Source organism: Somniosus microcephalus, chromosome 8 (assembly GCF_052327205.1).
Source record: "Somniosus microcephalus isolate GS21.2 chromosome 8, FLI_Smic_1.0, whole genome shotgun sequence".
NCBI lineage: Eukaryota > Metazoa > Chordata > Chondrichthyes > Squaliformes > Somniosidae > Somniosus > Somniosus microcephalus.
The window spans coordinates 167,557,800-167,578,428 of NC_140994.1; the positions used below are offsets into that span (position 1 = coordinate 167,557,800).

The 20,629-nt window shown below is 47.3% G+C and overlaps 1 protein-coding gene across 8 annotated transcripts in view; it reads right to left on the reverse strand.

Moving 5' to 3' along the window:
- Positions 1-7,721, reverse strand: part of ubtd2 (ubiquitin domain containing 2) — a 93,518-nt gene extending 85,797 nt beyond the window's left edge. For 2 of the 8 annotated variants that reach the window (XM_085995338.1, XM_085995335.1), the window contains exons 1-3: positions 7,560-7,650; positions 6,876-6,907; positions 6,058-6,287 (exon numbers count right to left, since the gene is read on the reverse strand). In XM_085995338.1, coding sequence (XP_085851464.1) covers positions 6,058-6,142 — 85 coding nt within the window. In that variant the 5' untranslated portion in view covers positions 6,143-6,287; positions 6,876-6,907; positions 7,560-7,650. Of the gene's footprint in view, positions 1-6,057; positions 6,288-6,875; positions 6,908-7,559 lie in introns of all 8 variants that reach the window. The other 6 variants (XM_085995343.1, XM_085995340.1, XM_085995336.1 and 3 more) reach the window with 5 other exon arrangements.
- Positions 7,722-20,629: the final 12,908 nt, after the last annotated feature.

Sequence of the window (20,629 nt, forward strand, 5' to 3'; positions counted from 1 at the left end):
ATCATAACCTCCCTGCTCTTATATTCTATGCCTCGGCTAATGAAGGCAAGTATCCCATATGCCTTTTTAACCACCTGTTCTGCTGCCTTCAGGGATCTATGTACATGCACACCAAGGTCCCTCTGATCCTCTGTCTTTCCAAGGGTCTTACCATTCTTTGTGTATTCCCTTGCCTTGTTAGTCCCTCCAAAATGCATCACCTCACACTTTTCAGGGTTAAATTCCATTTGCCACTGTTCCGCCCATCTGACCAACCCATCTATATCGTCCTGTAGCCTTAGGCTTCCCTCCTCGCTATTTACCACCCCACCAATTTTCATGTCATCTGCGAACTTACTGATCATACCTTTTACATTCGCATCCAAATCATTCAATGTAGACCACAAACAGCAAGGGACCCAGCACCGATCCCTGCAGTACACCACTGAACACAGGCTTCCAGTCACAAAAACAACCTTCGACCATCACCCTCTGCCTTCTGCCACTAAGCCAGTTTTGGATCCAATGTGCCAAGGCACCCTGGATCCCATGGGCTCTTACCTTCTTGACCAGTCTCCTGTGCGGGACTTTATCGAAAGCCTTACTGAAATCCATGTAAACCACATCCACTGCACTACCCTCATCCACACACCTAGTCACCCGTCCGAAAAATTCAATCAAATTTGTCAGGCATGATCTTCCCTTGATAAAGCCATGCTGGCTATCCCTAATTAATCCTTGCCTCTCCAAGTGGAGACTAATTCTGTCCCTCAGAATTTTTTCCAGTAATTTCCCAACCACTGATGTTAGGCTCACTGGCCTGTAATTCCCTGGTTTATCCCTACTACCCTTCTTGAATAATGGTACTACGTTAGCTGTTCTCCAGTCCTCTGGCACATCCCCTGTGGCCAGAGAGGTTCTGAAAATTTGTGTCAGAGCCCCTGCAATCTCCTTTGCCTCACATAGCAGCCTGGGATACATCTCGTCCGGGCCTAGGGATTTATCCACTTTTAAGCCTGCTAAAACCGCTAATACCTCCTCCCTCTCGATGCTAATATGTTCAAGTATATCACAGTCCCCCTGGCCGATTTCTATGTCCACATCGTCCTTCTCCATGGTGAACACAGATGCAAAAAATTCATTTAAAACCCCACCTACATCTTCTGGCTCTACACACAGCTTGCCACTTTGGTCCCTAATGGGCCCTACTCTTTCCCTAGTTATCCTCTTGCCCTTAATATACTTATAAAACACTTCAGGATTTTCCTTTATTTTGCTCGCCAGTGTTATTTCATGGTTCCCTCCTTGCTCTCCTAATTTCTTTTTTAAGTATCCCCCTGCACTTTTTATACTCCTCTAGGGCTTCCTCTGTCTTTAGTCCTTTGTATTTGCAAAAAGCCCCCCTTTTTTTCCTAATCCATTCTCATATATCCCTTGACATCCAAGGTTCCCTGGGCTTGTTGGTCCCACCCTTGACCTTTACAGGAACATGTTGACATTGTACTCTCTCAATTGCCTTTCTGAAAGACTCCCATTGCTCCGATGTGGATTTTCCATCAAGTAGCTGATCCCAGTCCACATTGGCCAGATCCTGCCTTATCATATTAAAATCGGCCTTCCCCCAATTTAGAACCCTTATTTCCGGTCCACCCTTGTCCTTTTCCTTGACTACCTTAAATCTCACCGAATTATGGTCACTGTCACCGAAGTGCTCACCTACTAACACTTCTACCACTTGCCCGGCCACATTCCCTAGACTTAGGTCCAGTACCGCCTCCTCTCTTGTAGGACTTTCTACATGCTGGCTCAAAAAGCTCTCCTGGATGCACTTTAAGAATTCTGCACCCTCTAAGCCTTTCACACTGACTATCCCAGTTAATATTGGGGAAGTTGAAATCCCCCATTATTATTACCCTATTATTTGCACACTTCTCTGATATTTGCTTACATATCTGTTCCTCTATCTCCCCCTGACTGTTTGGGGGCCTATAGTACACTCCCAGCAAAGTGCTTGCCCCCTTTTTGTTTTTAAGTTCGACCCATATGGCCTCATTAGAGGAACCTGTTAACATATCATCCCTCATTACAACAGTAATTGACTCCTTAATTACTATTGTGACACCCCCTCCTCTTTTACCCCCCCCCCCCCCCTCTGTCTCGCCTGAAGATTCTATACCCCGGAATATTGAGCTGCCAGTCTTGCCCCTCCCTCAACTATGTCTCCATGATAGCAACAATATCATACTCCTATGTGTTCATCAACACCTTCAGTTCATCCACCTTATTCGCAAGACTCCTTGCATTAAAATAAATGCCATTCAGCCTTGCCCTACTCCCTTGTGCCGTTACATATTTGCTCTGCCTTCCAAGCTGTTTACTACTACCCCTGCATTCCTAGATTTGCCTATGTTAATTCAAATTCTTTTTGAATCTTTAGTAGCATATTTAATCAGAATGTCAAATATCTACTGGACACAACCAGATCAAACAATCAGTGATGTCCTGGATTTGAAATTTGAATTTACCTCCCCGATGCATGGAATACCTCAATGTTCGAAATTAAGTCTGTAGGACTACGGGTAACATGACCAAATAAACGAGATGAAACATAGAAACATAGAAAATAGGAGCAGGAGTAGGCCATTCGGCCCTTCGAGCCTGCTCCGCCAGTCAATGCGATCATGGCTGATCATCCAAATTCAGTACCCTGTCCCTGCCTTCTCCCCATATCCCTTGATCCCTTTAGCCTCAAGAAATATATCCAACTCTTTCTTGAATATATTTAATGAACTGGCCTCCACCGCCCTCTGTGGCAGAGAATTCCACAGGTTCACCACTCTCTGGGTGAAGAAATTCCTCCTCATTTCAGTCCTAAATGGCTTACCCCTTATCCTTAAACTATGATCCCTGGTTCTGGACTCCCCGGCCATCAGAAACATCCTTCCTGCATCTAGTCTGTCCAGGCCTGACAGAATTTTATAGGTTTCGATGAGATCCCCTCTCAATCTTCTAAACTCCAGTGAGTATAAGCCCAATCGACACAATCTCTCCTCGTACGTCATTCCTGCCATCCTAGGTATCAGCCTGGTGAATCTTCGCTACACTCCTTCCATGGCAAGAACATCTTTCCTCAGGTGAGGCGACCAAAACTGCACACAATACTCAAGGTGCGGTCTCACCAAGGCCCTGTACAACTGTAGCAAGACATCCTTGTTCCTGTACTCGAACCCTCTTGCTACGAAGGCCAACATACCATTTGCCTTCTTAACTGCCTGCTGCACCTGCATGCTTACCTTCAGCGACTGGTGCACAAGAACACCCAGGTCTCTTTGCACTTCCCCTTCTCCCAATCTATTGCCATTCAAATAATAATCTGCCTTCCTGTTTTTGCCACCAATTTATCCACATTATAATGCATTTGCCATGTTTCTGCCCAATCACCCAACCTGTCCAAATCGTACTGGAGTTTCACAACATCCTCCTCACAGCATACCCTCCCACCCAGCTTTCTCTCGTCTGCAAATTTGGAGATATTACATCCAATTCCCTCGTCCAGATCATTAATATATATTGTGAACAGTTGGGGTCCTAGGACCGATCCTTGCGGTACCCCACTAGTCATTGCCTGCCACTCGGAAAACGACTCGTTTATTCCAACTCTTTGCTTTCTGTCCGCCAACCAGTTCTCTATCCAAGTCAATACCTTGCCCCCAATCCCATGTGCCTTAATTTTGCACGCTAATCTCTTATGTGGGACCTTATCGAAAGCCTTCTGAAAGTCCAAATGTGCCACATCCACTGGTTCTCCCTTATCTATTTTACCAGTTACATCCTCAAAAAATTCCAGTAGATTAGTCAAGCATGATTTACCTTTTGTAAATCCATGTTGACTTTGTCCGATCCTGTCACTGCCTTCCAAGTGCTCTGCTATTACATCTTTTATAATGGACTCCAACATTTTCCCCACTACCGATGTCAGGCTTACCGGTCTATAATTCCCCGCTTTTTCTCTACCACCTTTTTTGAATAGTGGGGTAACATTAGCTACCCTCCAATCCATGGGTACTGTTCCAGAGTCTATCGAGTTCTGGAAGATGACCAGCAATGCATCTACTATTTCTCGGGCCACTTCCTTAAGTACCCTGGGATGTAGATTATCAGGCCCTGGGGATTTAATCGGCCTTCAGTCCCATCATTTTTCCTAACACCATTTCCCTACAAATACTGATTTCTTTCAGTTCCACCCTTTCATCAGACCCTATGTGCCCCGGTGACAAGAGAAGAAAGCAGCATTTAAACAGCTTGCCGTTATATCCTCCTGCCATCCCAAAGTGCTTCACAATGAATGAACTACTAAAACAAAATCTCTCAGGACTAGAAGCAATACTGGAACGTGCGCACACCATTGTAAGCCTTGCAAAAGGCCTCGTAAGTTCCGGGTTTCCGCATGCTATTGGGCTATTTGCCCAACAAATGCCCACGAAACCCTTACACCTGGGAAAAGTAGGCATAGGGCCTGCTTTCAACAGCATAAGGGTCAATATAAATGTTAAATTAAAAGTAAAAAAAAAATCCACAAACGTTTAAAATTAGTTTATGTAAATTTTGGCCTGGATTAAAATATTTAAAATTATTTTTCAAAAAATTACATTTTTATTGTAAATGCTTCATTAAAGAGATTTTTAATTAAATGTGAAAATGGGAACATTTATTTTTAATAAAATTGTGTAAATTCTTTAAATTATTTGGAGACTCCATTGCTTGTCAATAGAGGATGCTGTTTGGAAATGACAGCAATGGAATCCTCCTTTCTGATGGGAGGATCTGGCCCATGTGATCTCAGGGATGCTTCCGAACCACCTGCATCCCTAGGATCTGTGGGCCTTTATGCAGGCATATGCCTGCCGGTCCAGGACCCAAAGTCTCCGAAGCCTGGACGCCAGCAGGTAGGTTTGTATTTTTTTTCCGGGTCAGAGGCATACTGGGGAGGTATGCCTCCAACCACAAATTGCAGCCCATTGTTAAAGTTAAAGTGCTTCCTCCATAAATTATTGCGTCTAAGCGGAAAAAGAGCAGTCCCCTCAATTTATGACGCCTCAGATGCAGCAATAAATCATATGAACTAAAATATTTCTTTTGAAAATAAATGTGCTCAGTTGTTGTATCAAGTCTCCAAAAACAAACCAGGTAGAATTCCTCCTGTGAATATGAAAAAAGTGACTACCTCATCTCAAGACCATCTCATTTTTTGTCAAGCTTCCCGTCACTCAACCATAAATTCCTTCCTCTCCTATCTTCATACTTCTCTGCAACTATATTCAAACACAGTATTAAAACTAATTTGAATCTAGCTATATTAACAGCACTTACCATAACATTCTTTATTGAAAAAAAAGTCGTTTGAATTTTCTCAAAATATGAGCTCCCTCAAAAAAAAATCTACATTTGCTGTACCCGTTTCTGTGTAGACAAATACCCCAACGGTTACTGTCCATTAAAGAAATCAATGACCAAGAGGAAGAACAAGCAAAAAACACACAAGTAACCACCAGTAATAAAAAAACTGGATGCGCATTTTTGTCCATCTACCCACGAGGAAGGAGATTATGTGGGAATTCTGGCCCTTCACACATGCAGTTGCAATAATTTTGGAAGCATGCTAGCACATCATCTGTTGCAGCCTGAACTTAATAAGTTGCAGAATATGTGACAACGCTGCACTGAAGTAAGACCTGACTACCATATTTGAGTGGATATAATGAAAGTTCTTACCCACCCAAACAAAAATCCTCACCAAATGGATAAGATTGCTGGGGGGTGGGAAGAGGTGGAGGTGCAAGTGCAGAAGTATCTTTTTCAGAAGTAACATTTTAAACAAAAGGAACCGGTGACATGGCAGCACTACCACTAGCGTTCAGAATTACTACAATAGAGAGAAAACTACACACTATGAATGGTTCTGCATTCAATTCAAATATATTAGCCGGAGCTTCCAATCATGGCCTTGTTGAGTTCAGATCCCAACTTTGTTCATTTAAGATCCGTTACCTTTATTAGTCAGACTTTACCAGTTCTCACCTAGGCTGAGATGAAGCATTTTGCTGGGGTGGAACTCTTCATCATGAAGGCAAGGAGGAAAATAGCCTCGATCAATTCTTTGCATCACTGAATGGCATCAACAGCACACAGAAAATAGGCCATTGCACACTCACAGCTAAAGCTGGGCCAAGTGCCAGAAGGCATTTTTCAGGGTGGGAAGCGGTTGGTGGTGAAAGGTGACAGAAGTATTACTATATATATTTTTTTTCCTAGAAAACAAGAGTAAGAATAATGCAGCTGTCCAACAGCACCTTTCATTTAAAACTGTTGAGCATACATTTCCTTTCTTCATTCAAAAATCAGCAATCTGAAAACTTACAAGTTAGTTGTGCAGCATACCAAAACAGCCTGTTCTCTAGATATAGATACATTTACAGGCTACTTTTGCTATCCATGAAAAATAGTTTGCCATCCTTTCTTTAAAAAAAGCAAAATATAAATCGTGTCATTCTAATGACATTTCAATCCCGCAAACATAAACTGAAGGACAGATCTTTTTGGAAGATTGATGGCTTGGCTAAGGCAAAACATCAAAAGGTAGTTAAATTACATGCAATACTGAAATTACTTTCTTATACAAGTTCATTAAAAAAAGGAAAAAGCAGTCCTGTTTTTATTTTCAAACTTCAAGACACATGCAACACTGTTCACAAGATGCCCAAATAATCAAGTCAGGCTCCGGCTGAGAATAGCATCACTGCTTGGTCTGCGATGTGTTCAGGGGTTGTACGACCCAACTTTATAGTTTAAATTGTACTTAATAAAAAGACGTATGTATGAAAAAAGATAATAGTTACCGTATAATCAAACTTTAAAAATCCATATCAAACTGTAAACATTACAAAGATATCAAATTAATAGAAAAGAACAAAAGGAGAACAAAGGGAAGACAGTATTTAAATCAAGATTAGCGTCTCAGATTAACAATACACCAAATTGTGAAACCTTCAACTGAATCTCTAAATAATGTTAAGAATATCTCGATCTGCTATCAAACTATGCTGATTTTTGGTCAAATAAGAAAAGGAACCGTAATCTGGGCCGGTGAGAGACAAAGGCAGAAGAAGCTGGGCTTCCAGCGACAGAACCCGGATCCCATCCTCGATGGGGGAAGCATCCCTCTAGAGTGCCAGCATCAGCTGCAGCCTTTTCCACGGAGCTGCAGAGAGGAGGAGACGCGAGAATGAGCGAGGGGAAACCCAATGCGATCCGAGCAATGGCAGTGGTGGCTCGGTGGGAGCCGCATTCTTCGACGACTGCCCCGGGCTAACGGGAAAGGACTGCGAGGCTAACCAGCCACCCGGGCCGGGGGGGTGGCAAGAAGCGAGTGTAAGGCCCACACTCAGACTTTTAACACACAGTGCTCACCGCCAGAGAAACACCGACCCAACTCAATTATATATAAAAAACACACAACTTGAGGAAGGATGAGCAGGAGGAGGAGGGGTTCGACAGTAAACAAAGACTGGCCTTTTTCTTACCCCCTGTGCCGTCTGAATTCTCGTTTAAACTGCCCGAGGAGTCATGGTGAGAGCCCACACAACCTCCCATGGGTGAACTGTTGTCACTTTTACAACAGACCAACTGACGCCCGCAGCCCCGTCCGGCACTGGCTCGCTCAGCCGTCCCCGCGGCTCCGCCTCCCTCCCTGCGCTCGCCTCCCTCCCTGCGCTCCGCCTCCCTCCCTGCGTGCGCGTCCCCGCGGCTCCGCCTCCCCCACCCCGTGCGGGCGCGTCCCCGCGGCTGCGCCTCCTCGCCCCATGCGCGCAGCCCCGCGGTTCGATTCGGTCCGCTCCCTTCCCCGGGCGCGCGTCCCCGCGGCTCCTCCGCCCCTCCTTTCCCCGCGCGCGAGCGACAGACGGTACGTCACACGCACCACCGTGCGTCCCGACACTCATCAACAACCCGATGTACTGTCCTCGCCTTTACCTCCAGCTCCTTAAAGGAGCCGCGCGTCGTTTGTTTGGGGCAATGCTTGGCTCGCTTTAAGGCAGTGTATTTTTTCGGGGGGGATTGCGGTGCTATATTAATGTGGTGCTTAAGCGTGTTTTTACTCCTATTTTCTACCCTTGATAGACTTGATCTCATTCAAAACTCTGCTGCCTGTATCCTAACTCGCACCAAGTACCCGTTCACCCATCTGCCCTGTACTCACTGACATACATTGGCTCCCAGTCTGGCATTGCCTCGATTTTAAAATTTTCATCCTCCTGTTCAAATCCCTCCATGGCCTCATCCCACACTGTCTCCGTAACCTCCTCCGCCCCTACAGCCCTTCGAGATCTTTACACTCCTCCAATTCTGGCCTCTTGCACAGCTCCAATTTAAATGCCTTCCGCTGCCGAGGCCCTATATCTGGCATTACCTCCCTAAACCACTCCACTTCTCTCTCCCCCTTTAAGATGCTCCTTAAGACCTACCACTGTGGCTAGGTGTCAAATTTTGTTTAAGAATGCTCCTGTGAGCGCCTTGGGATGTTATATTACATTAAAGGCGCTATATAAATACACATTTTTACTACAGAGGTTGTTTTCACTTGGTGTTTTAACTGGAGTGTTTTTGCTGTAGTGTTTTGGGGTGTTTTCACCTACTGTTTCTGCTGTAGTGTTTTGGGGCGTTTTCACCTACTGTTGCTGCTGTAGTGTTTTGGGGTGTTTTCACCTACTGTTTCTGCTGTAGTGTTTTGGGGTGTTTTCACCTACTGTTTCTGCTGTAGTGTTTAGGGAGTATTTTAGCTACAGTGTTTGGGGTGATTTTGCTGTGGTGTTTGGTAGGCATTTTCACCATAATGTTGTAAGTGTACTCTTTTGATGCACACTTAAACAAAAAATACTATAACTAATAAAACTTAACAACTTAAATTAAAATTTGGTTCTCGGTGGTGATAATGCACTTCAGTCCCCACGGTGCCCACTGGTCGCGGAAGGCCTCGAGTGTGCCGGTGGACACCGCGTGCTCCATCTCCAGGGCCACCCGGGCGCGAACATGGCCGCAGAAGAGAGGCAGGCAGGCCGAACGACCCCCTCGACCACCCACTGCCTGGACCAGTTAATGGCATCTTTGGCCAGGCCCAGGAGCAGTCCTATGAGGAGGAATGTTGTAGGTGTAAGGGTATATTTTCATCTTCACGGCCTGGATGGTAATTTGGTGGAGAAAATTGCCTGCCCTTTGTAGAACCCACGCGATTTTAATCTAATTAAAATCAATGGAATGAAAATGAGACAAATTCTATAAAAAGGCGGATGATTTGCTCCACCAGATTACTGCCCAGGTGGTGAAGATGAAAATCTACCCTGTAGTGTTTTGAGTTGCTTTTCATTCATCATGAATCATAAAAATTTGGAAAGTTGAAGCCATGTCATATAAGTTTTTGGATATGAACTATAGAAATTGTATGAGGATGTCAGTAATAGCAGACAATAGGGACACACTAGATAAACTGGAATACTAATTCAACTGTGGGAGTAGGAGAAGGGGACACAGGTTCAGATTAGTAAAAAGTAACTTTAGGGCTGATATCAGGAAGCTTTTCATGCAGAGTATGATCAACACTTGGAATGGACATCTTGGCAGAGTGGTGAAGGTGAAAATCCTAGAATCATTTAAGAAACAACTAGATGCAGCAATGGGGGGAGTGTCTGGTTGTTCTATACGGATGAATTAAGATCATCTGAATGTCCTTCGTCATCCGTAAGTTTTTTGAGATCACGAGATGGGCACTCTGTTAGTTTGACTGGAGGTCTATTTCCCCAAAATACAGTGAGCCTGGGATCTGGATCCAATATTTGGTCTTAACCTCTTAATTCTTGGTCAAAGAGGTGGTTTGTAATGAGGGCCCTAAAGGAAGAGAATGAGGTTGAAATTGGGGTCTAGACAGCTGACGGCATAGCCGTCAATGGTGGGGTGAAGGGTGAGAGGGATGCACAAGAGTCAGAGGAATGGAGTGTTCTGGGGGCAGGGGGTGTTAGGATTGGAGAGGGTTGCAGAGTTGCGGAGTTGCAAGGCCATGAAGGAATTTAAATACGAGGATGTGGAATTTAAATTTGAAGCATAGATCAGCAAGGACAGAGGTGATGGGTGAGTGGGACTTGGTGCAGGATAAGTTTTGGGCAGCAGAGTTTTGGATGACCTGAAGGTTATGGAGGGTGTGAGATGGGAGGCCAGCCAGAAGCGCATTGGAATACTGAGTTTGGAGGTGACTAAGGTGTGAATGAAGGTTTCAGCGGCCGATGGGCTGTGGCAGGGGCAGAGGCGAGTGATGTTACAGAGGTGGAAGTAGGCTGGAGACATTTCATTTAACCCATGAAAACGTGCCACTGTTGGAACTGGGGTTCCTAGCCGAAGAATTGAGATCGACTCAGAAAATCAAAAACAATAAAATTTAATGAACAAACGAAGCTGTACAGGAAACTAGGATACAATGCAAATAAGGTCTGGTCTGCTTGAAAGCCTCTCTGGAACTGCTAGAAGGTTCCGAGCTCAACTGCTAGCAGGTTCCGAGCTCAACTGCTAGCAGGTTCCGAGCTCAACTGCTAGAAGGTTCCGAGCTCTGACGTCATGACGTCATCACGTTCTTCCCGCTGTTGAGAGATCACATGACGGACGGCATGACGTCATCACGCGGAGTACAGGAAAGAAGCCCTAGTACAGTTAACAGATACATAAGTGCAGCCCCCAGCTGTACTACATTGCTGTAAAAGGAATTATATACAATTGTCCATAATCCTCTGGTGGTTCCGCCACATGTGCCCCCCCCAGAATTGCTTTTAACAGAGAAGGTAAGGCGAGAAGGGGGTCTGATGAGTCTGTCCAACCGACTGCGATACCCTGGCAGCTGGAACGGAGCGCTAGAAGATGAACTGGCCATTGGCTGTGGTTGGGATGACGCCGCAGGCGGAGGAGAAGAAGAGGTCGGCTGTGGTCGACCCGGTGAGGCGGGCACTGGCAACTCGACGGATGACTGTGGCTGTACTGGACCGGCAGTCGACGGTGGACGACCACGACGAGGCGGCTGAGCGGTGACGACTGGTTCGCTCAGATCCAGATGCGCCGGTTTCAACCGGTTGATGGAGATCTGGTCAGGCTTAACGCCAACGTCGACTGTGAAGGACTTGTCACCTGACGAGATGACGCAGAACGGACCTGTGTAAGGCGGTTTGAGCGGGTTTTTGCGAGCATCCTGCCGAATGAACACGTATTCTGCGCTCTTAAGATCCACCGGGACATGGGAGCGCTGCAGGTCATGATGCGACGTAGGCACTGGGATGAAATTCCTAGCCGCTTCCTGGTGGCTGACGAGCTGCTGAGCTGGAGACCAGGGTTCCGTGTGAGGAGGAAGAAAATTGCCAGGCACTCTGAGTGGTTGGCCGTAAACCAGCTCTGCTGAAGAAGAATGCAGGTCGTCCTTAGGCGCCGTGCGAAGACCTAGCAGCACCCAAGGGAGCCTGTCCACCCAACTAGGCCCACGGAGACTAGCACACAGTGTGGCTTTAAGGGACCTGTGGAATCTTTCACACAGACCGTTCGCTTGTGGATGGTAGGCGGTGGTACGATGAAGCTTGGTGCCCAAACCTTGAGCTACGGCGTTCCAAAGCTCAGAGGTAAATTGAGGCCCCCGGTTGGAGGAGATGTCAGCCGGTACCCCGAACCGAGCTACCCACGACGAGATGAAGGCTCTGGAGACGTCTGCCGCTGTGGTGGCAACCAAAGGAATTGCCTCTGGCCACCTGGTGGTGCGGTCTACCACAGTGAGGAGGTGAGTGTACCCGCGAGAGGAAGGGAGAGGACCAACCAGGTCCACGTGCACATGGTCGAATCGACGCTCCGGAACCAGAAAAGTGGCGACTGGGGCCTTAACATGGCATTGTATCTTGGACTTCTGGCAACTCACGCAGGTATTGGTCCAGTCACGGATGTCGAGATGCATGCCCTTCCAGATGAATTTCTTTGCCATGAGTCGTTGTTACGCTCTCATGCCAGGGTGTGACAACCCGTGGATAGTGTCGAAAATTCTCCTGCGCCATTCGACTGGAACGATTGGACGCGGGATGCCCATCGAGATGTCACACAGGAGTGTGGTCCCTGCGGCCTGGAAACTGACATCAGCCACTTGTAAGCTGGAAGGTACGGTCCGGTATGCCTGCACTTCAGGGTCTGCCTTCTGTTCTTTTGCCAAACTAACATAGTCGACTCCCAGGTGTACTGCGTGGAGCTGGGCGCGGGAGAGACAATCCACCACCAGGTTGTCTTTGCCCGAGACATGTTGTATGTCGGTTGTAAATTCAGATATGTACGTAAGATGACGTTGTTGCCGTGCCGACCATGGTTCCGCTGTCTTGGCCATCGCAAAAGTAAGTGGCTTTTGGTCTACAAAAGCTGTGAATGGGCGTCCTTCCAGTAGGAAGCGAAAATGGCGGATGGCCAGAAACAATGCCAACAACTCCCCATCAAAAGTACTATACTTGCGTTCGTTCTTCCGCAATTGGCGGCTGAAGAAAGCCAGTGGTTGCCATGTGCCGTCGACCCACTGCTCCTGTACTGCCCCGATGGCATAATCAGATGCGTCGGTGGTAAGGGCAATGGTTGCGCCCGGAAGGGGATGTGCCAACATGGTCGCAGCAGCCAAAGCGTTCTTAGTGTCGAGGAAAGCCTGGTCCATCTGGGGTGTCCAATCGATCGGGTCTTTGCCCGATTTACCTCTGAGGGCCTCATACAAAGGTTGCATCAACAATGCCGCCTTGGGGACGAACCGATGATAAAAATTGACCATTCCCAGAAATTCCTGGAGGGCCCTGACTGTCTGAGGAAGAGGGAACGAGGTGACTGCTTCCACCTTCGTGGCCAGCGGGACGGCGCCTTCTGAGGTGATTCTGTGTCCCAGAAAATCAATGCTGTGCAACCCAAACTGGCACTTGGCCGGGTTGATAATAAGGCCATGTTGGCTGAGACGAGAAAAAAGGGTACGCAAGTGCGTAATGTGTTCTTTCGTGCTGTTACTGGCAATAAGGATGTCATCTAGGTAGACGAAGATGAACGGCAGATCGCGCAACACGGAATCCATGAGACGTTGGAAGGCTTGTACTGCATTCTTCAGCCCAAACGGCATACGAAGGAACTCAAAGAGCCCGAAAGGTGTGATGATGGCAGTTTTGGGGACGTCCTGAGGATGCACGGGCACTTGATGATAGCCTCGGACGAGGTCTACTTTGGAAAAGATGGAATTCCCTGCCAGATGGGCTGAAAAATCCTGAATGTGAGGAATTGGGTACCGATCCAGTGTGATAGCCTCATTCAGGCGTCTGTAGTCGCCGCATGGTCGCCATCCGCCGCCCGGCTTAGGAACAATGTGTAATGGCGAGGACCAAGGACTATTCGAACATCGAATAATGCCCAGGTGTTCCATTGTATGGAGCTCCGCCTTGGCGGCCGCGAGTTTACCGGGTTCCAGCCTTCGAGCTATCGCATAAACGGGCGATCCTGTCATGGTAATGTGGTGCGCCACACCGTGCCTCGCGACTGAAGAAGAAAATGTGGGCCTGGTGAGCTCAGGGAACTCACTGAGAAGACGAGAGAACTCATTTGGACATGGGACTGCACAGGCAACTGACCAAGACATCGTGGCGCTTCGGTGGCAGGGGACCGAGTGAAAAGTGAAGGCACTGATTAGCCGGCAGTGTCGGACGTCAACGAAAAACCCGTTTGCGCAGAAGAAATCTGCCCCCAGGATGGCCTGTGAGACTTTCGCCATGATGAACTCCCAAACAAAACGTTGGTCGCCAAAACTCAACTGGACCCTACGCTTTCCGAACATGTGAATGGTCGCACCATTGGCTGCCTTGAGGGGGGGACCTTGACCGCTGGATTGAAGATCTAGCTTCGACGCTGGTAGGATACTGCACTGGGAGCCAGTATCACAGAGAAAACGTCGCCCTGACAGGGAGTCTGTAATGTATAGGAGTTTCCCTGCGGACCCGATGGCCATCGCAACTCCGGCACGTCCCTTAGGCCTTATTGATCTTCTCAGAAACTGCTGGTTTGAGGTAGGTTTTTTTTTGGTGAGAAACTGCAGGGCGGACGGTAATTTCTGGCCTTCACGCCGAAACGAGCGTGGTATGCACACCAGCCTGCAGGAGGAGGAGTCGGATTCGCTCTTGTGGGGGATGGGCGCCTCGTGGCTGCACAACATGGCTGTGTGCAGGAGCATATTTTATCCGCCTCTGCGGCGAGTTCAGCATAATTTTGGTGCCTCGTGGCTGCACAAGATTGTTGTGAGACGGTGAATATTTTATCCGCTTCCGTGGTGATTTCAGCACAATCCGTGATCGTGGAATTGGCCAAGGCTGTCTGTACTGGCTCTGGTAGTTGACAGAGAAACAGCTCGCGGAACAGAAAACATTGCGATTCCAAGCCCAAAAGCGTGAGCATTTGGCTCATGAGCTCTGAGGGTTTTGAGTCCCCAAGGCCGGGCACGGAGATAAAGTCTGCGAGTGTGCTCCAACTTGGACAGACCAAAAATCTGCAGTAAACGTGCTGTTAAAGCTTCGTACTTGCCATCGTTCGGTGGACTCTCAAGGAGGCTGACGACCCGCGAGGCCGTGGCGCTGTCGAGGGCGGAGACCACGTAATAGTAACAGGTCGAATCCGCTGCTGCTCCCCAGATTGCAAATTGGGCTTCCGTCTGGAAAAACCACACGGCCGGTTGTTGCTCCCAAAATTGCGGCAGTTTGAGGGTGACAGCGTTCGTGTCCATGATGTAACTTCAACGAAAATTGTTCGAAGAAATCGGGGTCACCAATGTAGGAACTGGGGTTCCTAGCCGAAGAATTGAGATCGACTCAGAAAATCAAAAACAATAAAATTTAATGAACAAACGAAGCTGTACAGGAAACTATAGGATACAATGCAAATAGGTCTGGTCTGCTTGAAAGCCTCTTTGGAACTGCTAGAAGGTTCCGAGCTCAACTGCTAGCAGGTTCCGAGCTCAACTGCTAGCAGGTTCCGAGCTCAACTGCTAGAAGGTTCCGAGCTCTACTGCTAGAAGGTTCCGAGCTCTGACGTCACGACATCATCACGTTCTTCCCGCTGTTGAGAGATCACGTGACGGACGGCATGACGTCATCACGCGGAGTACAGGAAAGAAGCCCTAGTACAGTTAACAGATACATTAAAGGTGCAGCCCCCAGCTGTACTACATTGCTGTAAAAGGAATTATATACAACTGTCCGTAATCCTCTAGTGGTTCCGCCACACCACGTTATTTTTTGTTACTTAAGTTACACGTTGTAACAATAACAGTCCTCACATGAAAATACTGATTGTCAAACAGGCTTAAACCATTTTAAATTCCGTGGCATTTATTTTAACAGACTGTCATCACAGGCTTTCCTTTACAGTTTTCTTTCTTGTTTATTTATCAAAGTTTTCCTGGCTTTGTCTCAGTTCATTGCAGGTGGGTTAAGTTATGTAAACAGAATAGCCCAAGTTAAATTAATTAACATACAATTTACCAACAAGTAAATAATGCATCTGTTTTGGCTTATAATTTGAAGTTGCTGATAAAGGTGGAGGAAGCCTCATAAGACCGCACGGTGTTCACTGGTCATGCAGGAACTGTACAAGTGGAGACAGCGAAAGCAGCTTGGTGTCAGTCGTTGCAGTGATAAGTTGGTTGGGAGTGCCTACCACATGCTGAGGACTGGATGTAAGAGCTTCTCAGCCCAGATGTGGATCACAGTTGTAAGGAATTAGCACACGCTAGCGGGGTTGGGGTTATTTGTCTCTGGCCAGTCAGAAGCCTCTGAGCTACTCCAGGGACCCTCTTACGGTTTCGAAGCGCTCCCCTATTCCTGAGTTCTGACCGCCGGACTTATTCGAAAGCGATGTAGACAGAAAACAACGTGACTCGTGGTTTGGGTGCAAAACAGACCAGTATTTATTGAAAACAAAAGAAAAACAACTTAGAATAATCGATATAGCTCTTATGCCTGGTACAACACTTTTGCTTAAACGCAGTACACTTAGTGTCCACTAGAGGGCTCCCTGTTCAGTGCAACACTACCTTATTTTAAATGCAGTACTTTAATATAGACTTTAAAAAATAGCTACACAGCGTTCACCACAGCTCTACAGCTTGATGCAACACCCCTTTTAATACAGTTTTACATACAGTACTTTAAAACAGCTACTCCTTTTTAAATACAGTTTTAAATACCGAATTCAATGTTCACTATAGCACTTCTCTGCTAAGTGCAACACTGTCTTGCTTAAATAGGGGAGGAGAAATGGACACAACGAAGGAAATCGACTAAAATCACAATTCTAACGAAATTCCCACTTTACTCCCACCCCTATACCTATCCTAGGTTGCCTTGTGGAAAGCCAGAAAAATATATGCTCACCACTGGAAATGCCTGCTCCGTGTCCTACGAACTTAGATCTTCACTGCCCCGAAGTGAAAAACACCCCAGTGTTTTAAAAGTAAACTGCTGGTGTTTCGCTTCTACAGGCAGACTCCCACGCTGTAGAGGGACACGGAGGCGAGGCCAGAGAGAGAGAGAGCTTCTGGGAAGCTATCTTTCATACCCCCATTTGGGGCCTGCCCAGATCCAGATGTTTCTGGGCTAAAACAAAGGATCCAACTGCCCCATTGTCCAGTAATGGGTTTGAATGTGTTCTCCCATTCATTTAAACGGTTTCTCCTCAGTTTGGATGTGTCCACTTGATATACAAACAAATGCTAATAGCATTCAATTTCTTTGTAAACAAAGCATTGTCCTGTGGTCATCTGGAACCGCAATTGATTGACAGTCTGGAGTGCTTAGCAAACAAAGTTCCTTTGTTCATGCTGGCAGTTTCAAGCACTTGATCTTAGAGTCAACATTGTATAACGTTCTGTAAACAGGCATCGATTGTCCTGCTGCAGGGCAGGGGAAAACTCCCCTTTGATTGACCGATTTGACTGCCATTTGTAATGTATATACCTTTAAGGGGGGGAACTACTTTTTACAGCTCATGTATACTGTAGTACCGGCAGTGACCACACCTGTATATAGCACTGTGTAGTAATCTGTACAGTTCAGTTCCAGAGTGAGCCACGTTGAGTAAACACCTGTTGTACTGTTCTCCTGCAGTCTGTGTCTTACTACTGACGGACACAACATTGGCGACGAGGCAAATTCGATCCTACCTGCAAATCTGCATCACCTCCCAGGGATTCATTCCTGGAGACGAGTAGATTGGAGGTCAAGGCCAGAGACATGGGCATCGACCACGAGCAACTGCCCAGTCATCCAGCAGAGACTCGAGAATTGCGGGGGAGGCTGTTGAGAGCCAAGCTTGGCTTTCCAGTCGCGGTGGTCCAGCGAAACGGGCTGGCAACAGGTAGTGCGCAGACCCTTCCCGGACAGCGGCGGGCTAGAGCCCGACTGAGCGGCACAGCAAAGGGCCGAGCAGCATCGATGGGAGAGAGAGAGTGAGGGCATAGCGCACAGGGCGCAGCCGGTGTTCAGGGGCCGAGCAGCATCGAGGAGAGGGAGAGAGACGCGCAGAAACCCGCGAGGCACCACCATTGCCACGAGGACCACCGAGAGCGGCGTTGGCAGCAGCGCAGGAGAAGCGCGCGAAACCTACAGGGCGCTGCCATTGCCACGAGGACCGCCGAGAGCGATGTTGGCAGCAGCGGGGGAGGAAGGAAAGCGCAGGAGATGCCATTTTAAGCCATTTTAAACCACACCCAAAATGCCGAAGAGTGGCAGTATCACCGCATTTGACAATGAAGTCGAAGATTGGACTACATATGTCAAACGAATAGAGGTATACTGCAAGGCAAATGAGGTGTCAGATGACAAGAAAGCGCCGGTATTGTTAAATTTAATGGGTGCAAAGACGTATGGCTTATTACGAAATCTAGTAACCCCAGCGAAGCCAGTGGAAAAGAGTTTTGGAGACATAGTGACGATACTACAGGAACATTTAAACCCCACACCGCTGCTGATAGCAGAAAGATTCAAGTTTCACAAACGGAACCAGCATAAGGATGAAAGCAATGCTGAATATTTAACAGAACTGTGCAAACTATCGAAACACTGCCAGTTTGGAACGGGACTGGCGGATACCTTAAAGGACAAGTTTGTGTGTGGGCTTCAAAGTGAAGGAACCCAGAAACGGCTTTTATCTGAAAAGGACCTTACGCTGGACAAGGCTTTCAGCATTGTGGTATCATATGAAGCGGCAGCACAGGGCGCTGCAGAGATACAACAGAGACCGCAAGAATATGGCACAAACGAAATGTCATACAGAACAGAGAAGTGCTATCGCTGCGGCAGAACAACACACGACCACAATGATTGCTGGTTCAAAGACAAAGTGTGCAGACAGTGTGGAAAAGTAGGACACATAGCACGAGTCTGCAGGTCGGGAAAGAAAACCAGCAATAAGAAATCTCCAAAAGAAAAGTACAAGAAGGTACATAAGGTGACGGAGAATAGTTCAGACGAACAAAAGAGTGATACCGACTCCGAAAGCAGGGAGCTGAGTTGTCTGAAACTACATAATGTGATCAAAATGGAGGATCACCGAACCATTTGGGTCACTCTCAAGATAGCAGGAGTCCAGGTAAAAATGAAATTGGACACAGGATCAGCCCTAACAGTCATAAACCGACAGGACTATGAGCGGCTATTCTCACACATACCCTTGAGAGACACAAAAATTATTTTGAAGACGTACACGGGGCAAAAAGTCTACCCCAAAGGAAAAATAAGGGTGACCGTTATACATAACGGTAAGGAAACACCAAAACTAGACCTGTATGTATTGCAAGATGGAGGACCACCATTACTGGGACGTGAATGGATCCGGAAAATACAGCTGGATTGGCATTCCATACAAGCACTGACTGTGGCTGCCAAAAAGGATGACGATGTCACACCTGGGCGACTGTCAAAGATCCTAACCGACGCGCAAGAAGTGTTCCAGCAAAGTCTCGGAACACTAAAAGGCATGACAGCAACAATTAAAATCGAAGAAAATGCGATCCGCCCAGCCGTCGAAGCAGAGCTGGAGAGTTTGGAACGTTCAGGAGTACTGTCCAAGGTAGACTGGAGCGAGTGGGCTACACCCATCGTCCCTGTGATGAACAAGTCATTGAGCAGCATGCCTGGGGAACCAAGGAAGGTTCGCATCTGTGGGGACTTTAAGGTAACAGTGAACCCAATCCTTCACACCGTGCAATATCCACTTCCGCGGATTGAAGATATTTTCGCCTCGCTATCTGGAGGGAAACGCTTCACTAAGATTGATCTGGCCCAGGCGTATCTACAAATGGAGGTAGAAGAAGCATCAAAAAAATACCTCACAATCAACACCCATAAAGGTCTCTACCAATACAACCGGCTGGTATTCGGGGTAGCATCAGCTCCGGCTATTTGGCAAAGGGCAATAGAACAAGTCCTGCAAGGGATCCCAGGGACCCAGTGTTATTTGGACGACATCCTGGTCACGGGCGAAAATGACAGTGATCAACTCGCCAACCTGGAGCAGGTGCTCACTAGATTGAAGGAATATGGGCTCCGAGCTAACCGCCCCAAATGCAAGTTTTTTAAAAAACAGATCTCGTATTGTGGCCACGTTATCGATAAAGAGGGGTTACATAAGTCCCCAGAAAAGATTGAGGCAGCAGTCAAGGCTCCAGCACCGGAAAACGTGTCACAACCGAGGTTGTTCCTCGGGCTGGTAAACTACTACCATAAGTTCTTGCCAAATTTGTCTACAATACTACACCCACTGAACACCCTACTGCAAACTGGAGTGCCATGGAAGTGGAGTGACGAATGTAAACGAGCTTTCCAGAAGAGCAAAACACTAATCACATTGAAAGAGGTATTGGCCCATTTCAACCAAGCACTACCAATTTGGTTGGCGTGTGATGCCTCACCCTACGGCATTGGAGCGGTGCTGTCGCACAAATTCTCGGACGGCTCAGAGAGGCCAATAGCCTTTGCGTCACGATCACTAACCTCAGCCGAGCGTAACCACGCCCAGATTGACAGGGAGGCCCTCAGCCTAGTGTGGGGAGTGAAAAAGTTCAATCACTATCTGCACGGGCAGAAATTCACCTTGCTGACTGACCACCAGCCTCTTGTCTCCATTTTTAATCCGAAGAAGGGCGTTCCGGTGATGACTGCGCAACGACTACAAAGATGGTCACTCTTTCTAGGGGCGCACCACTATGAGATTGAATATAAGGGCACGAAACAGCATGGAAATGCTGATGGGCTATCATGCCTGCCACTGCCTACTGCGGAGGAAGCACCAGCAGTGGATCCTGTCGAAATATTTCATTCGACTATAGTTGAATACCTACCAGTAACTAACGCTCATATAGAAAAGGAGACCCGAAATGCCCCGACTCTGTCTCGGGTATATGGTTTGATGGTGAAGGGATGGCCAACACATGGCGACTCACTGTTGCCAGCATTCTCGACAAGAAGAGAACAGCTGTCAGTGGGCCGGGGGACCTTGATGTGTGGATCCTGAGTGGTAATTCCACCCA